This window comes from Dipodomys ordii, unplaced genomic scaffold (genome assembly GCF_000151885.1).
Source record: "Dipodomys ordii isolate 6190 unplaced genomic scaffold, Dord_2.0 Scaffold24, whole genome shotgun sequence".
Lineage (NCBI taxonomy): Eukaryota > Metazoa > Chordata > Mammalia > Rodentia > Heteromyidae > Dipodomys > Dipodomys ordii.
The window spans coordinates 17,742,890-17,749,076 of NW_012267240.1; the positions used below are offsets into that span (position 1 = coordinate 17,742,890).

At 45.9% G+C, this 6,187-nt stretch overlaps 1 protein-coding gene across 1 annotated transcript in view; it reads right to left on the bottom strand.

Annotated features, from left to right (window-relative positions):
- The window catches only part of Sec61a2 (Sec61 alpha 2 subunit (S. cerevisiae)), a 32,353-nt gene extending 27,659 nt beyond the window's left edge, over nt 1–4,694 (bottom strand). The window contains exons 1-3 of the mRNA XM_013014730.1: nt 4,596–4,694; nt 1,945–2,012; nt 612–677 (exon numbers count right to left, since the gene is read on the bottom strand). Of these exons, the coding sequence (XP_012870184.1) occupies nt 612–677; nt 1,945–2,012; nt 4,596–4,602 (141 nt within the window). The 5' untranslated portion in view covers nt 4,603–4,694. The remainder of the gene's footprint in view (nt 1–611; nt 678–1,944; nt 2,013–4,595) is intronic.
- Between the last annotated feature and the right edge of the window lie 1,493 nt (nt 4,695–6,187).

Here is a 6,187-nt window from a genome sequence, read left to right on the forward strand (position 1 = left end):
CCGGCTTTTTTCTTTTTGCTTATGTGGTGCTGAGGAATCGAACCCAGGGCCTCATGCATGCAAGGCAAGCACTCTACCACTGAGCCACCTTCCCAGCCCGAGACCTGCAGTTCTAAGCCAGCCTGGGCAGGAAAAATCTGTGATACTCTTATCTCCGATTAACTACAAAAAGATAGAAGGAGAGCTAGAGTTCAAATAGTAGAGTGCCAGCCTTGAGCACAAGAAAACTCAAGGACAGCACCCCAGACCCTGAGTTCAAGTCCCAGTACTAACAAAAAAAAGTTGGAAAAGAAGCCATGACTCAAGTGGTAGAGAGCTAGTCATGAGTGGAAAAAACTGAGCAAGAAGAGCACAGGCTCTTTTTGACCCAATAATGGCCAAAAAACAAAACTATGCTCAAATGGCGGCATAGGTCAGTGGTAGAGCACTTGTCTGCTATGTGCAAGTCTCTGGGTTTCATCCCCAGTATCACAAATAATAGCAGTAATAACAACAACAATGCTCAATATATTTCAGTATATTATTTTAACTAACATGAATTTCTCAAATTCTAAATAATCTAGATCTCAGAATAATCATACAGACACTGATATAATATTATGGTTACATACCTGACAACATACTAAGAAAATAAAGAGGGTTATAGCAGTCCATAGTACCTTCTCTCTAAACTGGATCTGTACAACAAAAAGAAACAATGATCAATTCATAGCAAGAAAAACTAAATGTAAAGTAAAAATTCAACTGATCAAGGATGTTCCTAATATTTATTCTTAAAATGTCTACTTCATCCTTGCTGTGACAGCTAAAATAAATAGCTATACTTCTTAAACAAAAGTCTCCACTTTTGAAAAAGATAGTTTAAGTGCAGGCAGTTCCAATGTGTATTTGTCAAGAGTAAATGAAAATGAGTAAAATGAAGAGGAGACAAAGTATATACAAGCCCAGTATACATGTTTCAGTTAACAATTCTACCACAAAAATCTAGGGCTGTTGGTCTATTAGACAGTGTACAACATTACACAGGCAATCCTAAGACAGTTCATAAACTAAGATACTAGGGTTTTGGGATTAACTGTAACTAGAACAACTATCCTTGCCATCTCAAATCATTAAAAATGAAAATAGTAAGTTTTACCTATCTGTTTGTATGTTTCTACATGTTAATTTCATGACAAATGGATAGTACAGGAATGTTTAGGAACTGGCCAGTTTGAGATCAGTAATTTTTCTTAAATTAAAATATTCTAGTCCCGGGTTGGGAAGTCCCGGTGGTAGAGTTCTTGCCTTGCATGCATGAGGCCCTGGGTTCGATTCCTCAGCACCACATAAGCAGAAGAAAAAAAAAGCCAGAAGTGGCGCTGTGGCTCAAATGTTAGAGTGCTAGCCTTGAGCTGAAGGGCTGAGGGACAGCGCCCAGGCCCAGAGTTCAGGCCCCACGACCGGACCAAAAATATTCTAGTCCCAATGAGGGAAGAATGATTTCATTCAGTTCAATACCTTTTATCCTATCATTTATCTGTCCAATGTATAAGTCAATAAATGGGAAGTATCTACTTGAACCACAACAATTCATTTGTGTAAGAGTCAGGACTCTTCAAAACCAACCCAGCAGATGGGGCCACTCCCATCCCAGCAGATCCACATTATCAGCAGGCATCACTGACCCTGCAGTCCAGGACTACCACGGATGGGAGCCTACTACTTCTTAACTAACACACAGATACTACAGATACACTTAGTATGCCTTCATTTTTGAAGGCATGACAAACCTATCAAGACTTAAGCAGGGCTATACTAGTTACAATCACTTCATTCTCTTACAAGAAGCAAGTAGGTGATTATTTTTATCCAGAAAAGGTTTGGGGAAATTAAATCTATCTTGCTAGTTTGACAAGGAAAGTCATCTAGATATTCTCAATATTACTAAAACAGTATACTTACTTTCCTTTCAGGTTTCTGAATTTCTGGTAGAACTGCACAGAAAGGTTTTATAACTTCTAAAAATTTGACTGTAAAAAAGAAAGTAAACAAGTGTCCCTATTATAAATGTATATCTTTTTACAGAATCAAATACAAATTTTAACTCTGAACAGCAATTTTTCCCATTCTCTTAAATATCATGATGCCTTTTATTTCAAATGAATACATAAAGAATCAGAAATCAACAGACAGAACTCAAATGGTTTGAGGGCTAATCAGTAGAATCAAGAGTACTTTTACCCAGGCTCGGAAGGTGGCTCAGTGGTAGAGTGCTTGCTTTGCATGCATGAGGCCCTGGGTTCCATTCTTCAGCACCATATAAGCAGAAAAGGCCAGAAGTGGCACTATGGCCCAAGTAGTAGAGGGCTAGCCTTGAGCTAATGAGCACCCAGGCCCAGAGTTCAGGCCCCATGACCAACAAAAAAAAAAAAGTACCAGGGCTGGGAAGATAGCTCAGTGGTAGAGTGCTTGCCTTGCATGCATGAGGCGTTGGGTTCGATTCCTCAGCACCACATAAGCAGAAAAAGCTGAAAGTGCTGCTGTGGCTCAAGTGGTAGAGCACTTGAGCTGAAGAGCTTAAGGACAGTGCCCAGGCCCAGAGTTTAGGCCCCACAACCAGCCAAAAACAAAAAAAAGTACCTTTACCCTAATTTTGCTTCTTTATGCTTATATTCAATCCCCATATACACAGAAAAGGAATGTTTAAGATCACCACAATGTCCAAAAAGAGAAAATACAGTTCACGAGGTCCTAGGAGGGCAGGGCATTATGGAAGAAAACTGAGAGATGGACTAGAGCAGGAGAGGAAGACAAAAAACTGATTTAGCCCAAGAAAGGACTGGAGTCACCTGCTATAGTTAACTTTGTAACGACTACAAATCTCTACATCATTTCATTTACAACTTGGCCATCCTCCTACATAATATCAAAATACTTATTTATATACAAGATCAGCCCTGAGAGTGACAATTACATTTAATGAGACAGTACTGCCTAGGCTACTGTTACAGCATATCAAAGTAAAATAAAGCAAGATTGTTTCAGGGTAGATACTATCTCCTGGCTTAAGTCCTGCTAAGGACTAGAGGACAAAGATGATCATCTTTTAAGCTCCAGTCCTTCTGCCAGAGTGTAATGTGCAGCAACACAAGCCATAGCTGCTATTAATTAGCATCTTCTTCACTACAGACACTAATACCCTGAAACTGCTTTAACTCTGATATGAGTAACTACACCTGCAGTTAGCCAAAAGCTGGCCACAAGGGGCTGGGTTAGAGCGCTTGCCTTGCATGCATGAGGCCCTGGGTTCTATTCCTCAGCACCACATAAACAAAAAGAAAAAAGCCAAAAGTGGTGCTGTGGCTCAAGTGGTAGAGCGCTAGCCTTGAGCTGAAGAGCTGAGGGACAGCGCCCAGGCCCAGAGTTCAGGCCCCACGACTGGATCCAAAAAAAAAGCTGGCCACACTACCCTTCTTTCCTTCTTTTCGCTCCCTCCCTCCTAGTACTGAGGATGGACGGACAGACAGACCTCTGAGTCTGGTGGATGCTGGGCAAGCACTGAGCTATTACACCACCGCCACCCCCAGCCTATCTATACCATTAAAAAAAAAAAAAAAAACTCACAAGGATGGCTGGCGGAGATGTCTGCAGTTTGGACTATTTGCAAAGTAAATCTGAATTATAAAAGTGCATTCTTCATCTCTAGTGCATAACAATGATCCAATCGACATCAGGAAACTTCCTAGAATCTCTTCACCTTTTTTTTTTTTTTACTGTCACACCTGAGTCTAGGTCACTCTTGGAGACTTCTTGGACATTTTATAATTTGTACTGGGGTATTCGCGTTCAAGCAACGCTTTTGTCTGTTATTTGTCTATCCTTGTGTTGCAGAAATCGACCGTTATGGGTAAATTCAAAGCAAAGGATCTCTTCTACCTCCTTCTAAGCTAACCCCAATGTCCACTAGTTGGCCAACTGGTGCAAAGCTTGTGCATGCAGTTATCCATTCATCCTACAGCTCGTCAAGATCTATGTAATATACCTGGGGGATGAATTTTTGCAAAGGGCCTTCCTAGGGTCCCCACAATACAGGCCTCGTCCCTAAGGCTTACACAACCCTGCACGGATTTCAGTAAACGCTATAGGACTGCGGGATGAACGTTTGTCCAGGAGAAGGCTGAGACACCTCACTCCCTCGTTTCCTTCTGCGTGGAACATGCCACGCATCCCTGACAAAATTAAACGAGCGCCCGGGGCGCCTTCGGCTCACCACACGCCAAGGAAGGGTGATTCGGGAATTTAACTCGTAGGAGCTTCCGAAGCTCCAGAAACGTGACAAATGGTCTAGGCTTAGGCCGGCGCCCTCACTGTCTGCCAACCCCCCACCTCCCGCCCCCGCACAGCCAGGGGTCTCCCCTCGCCACCCACGGGGCGCAAACCCCGGGCCTGGGTCCGACTCCCGCGGCCTGGCCGAGGCCTCGCACGGCTGGAGGAGCCGAGGGCCGAGGCCGCCCTCCGCAGCATCCCGGCCCGCAGGCGGGTCGACCCCGAGAGGGCGCCGGGCCCGACGCCCACGTCTCCCGCAGAGCCCCGCTCCAGCCGCCGCTACTCACTGCCCATGGCGGCGGCTGGGGAAGCCCGGCAGGGCACCGCGGCCTCGGCGCAGCCTTCGCTCGGTTCACGCGGCTCTGGCTTCGGCGCCGGCTACGGACCTGTGGTCTGGCCGGCCCCGCGCAGGCTCCGCCCCGAGTCACGTGACGCCAACTCGCTGCGCACAGCCCCGCCCCCAGACTCTGGCCGTTGGCCGACGTCCGCTGCGTTGCCATGGTCACCGCCGGCGCTGCAGCAACGCGGGCCAGGCGCCCGGAGGCGGAGCCCGCCTGTGTGGGCGTGTCCTGGAGGAGAGGCGGGGTTCAGGCCGGCCCGGGACCTGGCGGCGCAGGGGTTTTATTTAAGAGCGGTGTGCCAGGCTGGAGAGACACCAACTGGTCCCTGAAGCCTGGGGCTGAGCCTCGCAGCCGAACCAACTTTTTATATTGTATCTGCTTGGAGATCTGCAAGAAGTCGTGTCACGTCGTGTCTGGTTTGTAGCTTATGAAACTCCTCCCCGGTGCACTGCAGTCCATCTTCTCTAACTCGGATGGATGGTAGGGTTCCTGGAGCAACATCTTTCAGACTGTGTGTGGTTCGGATCGCCATCTACAATGGGTCTGTTCGTCCCTTCTGGGACATTATGGTGTAAAAGAAAGCGCAGTCGTGGACCTCGGCCAGCCCTGCATCTTGCGTTGGGCAATCATCTATCTGAGCTATCCAGGCAAAATAAGACCCGTTCATAAGGGTGTGGAAGGGAAAGAAGCAGAAAAATGAAGGAAGGGTAACAAGTTAGACAAGAAATGTACTCACTACCTTACTTATGTAACTGTAACCCCTCTGTACATCACCTTGACAATAAAATTAAAATTGAAAAAAATGAAAAATAATTCAGATACACACACACAGAGAGAGAGCAGCAGCAGCAGTTTTCCTTAACACACACTGTAAACCACTCCTGCAAACTTCTGTTCTATGCTTTCCTAGCAATTGGAAGGCCCTGACTTTCACCTTAAGTACCCCTCTCCCCCTAAAAAATAAAATCTTAACTCTGATTAAACAAGCTATCTCAAAAACAAGTAAAGCTATAATCAAGGATGTTTTCTCATGTTCAGATCAATATACAATATCCAGGAGATTATCTGGGGGAAAAGGTGCGATTTTGGGTCTTTGCCTACCTGTGGCAGCTTGGGCAGCTCTCCAGCTGGGGAACTGCATTATCCAAAGGCTCTGTCTCACAAATCTGACATTAGATGCTGGCTATGAGCACAAACACCTTCATGTGACTTCATGTGACCTGAGCTGCTTCAAAAGATGGTAGCTGGGTACCAAGGGACGTTCTTAGAAGTGACCCAGATGAATAATCTTTTACCATATCATATTATAGAGACAGACAGGAGGGTCTGTTCAACTTCAAGGAAAGAGGATAATGACACCCTCTCTAGGGAAGGATGTGCAAAGGTTCTGGGACAACCTGTGGGACTCAAAATATTGCTGTGATTATTTTTGTTTTTTGGTTTTTTGGGGGGGAGGGGTCCGGTCATGGGGCCTGAACTCTGGGCCTGGGCGCTGTCCCTCAGCTCTTCAGCTCAAGGCTAGCGCTCTACCACTTGAG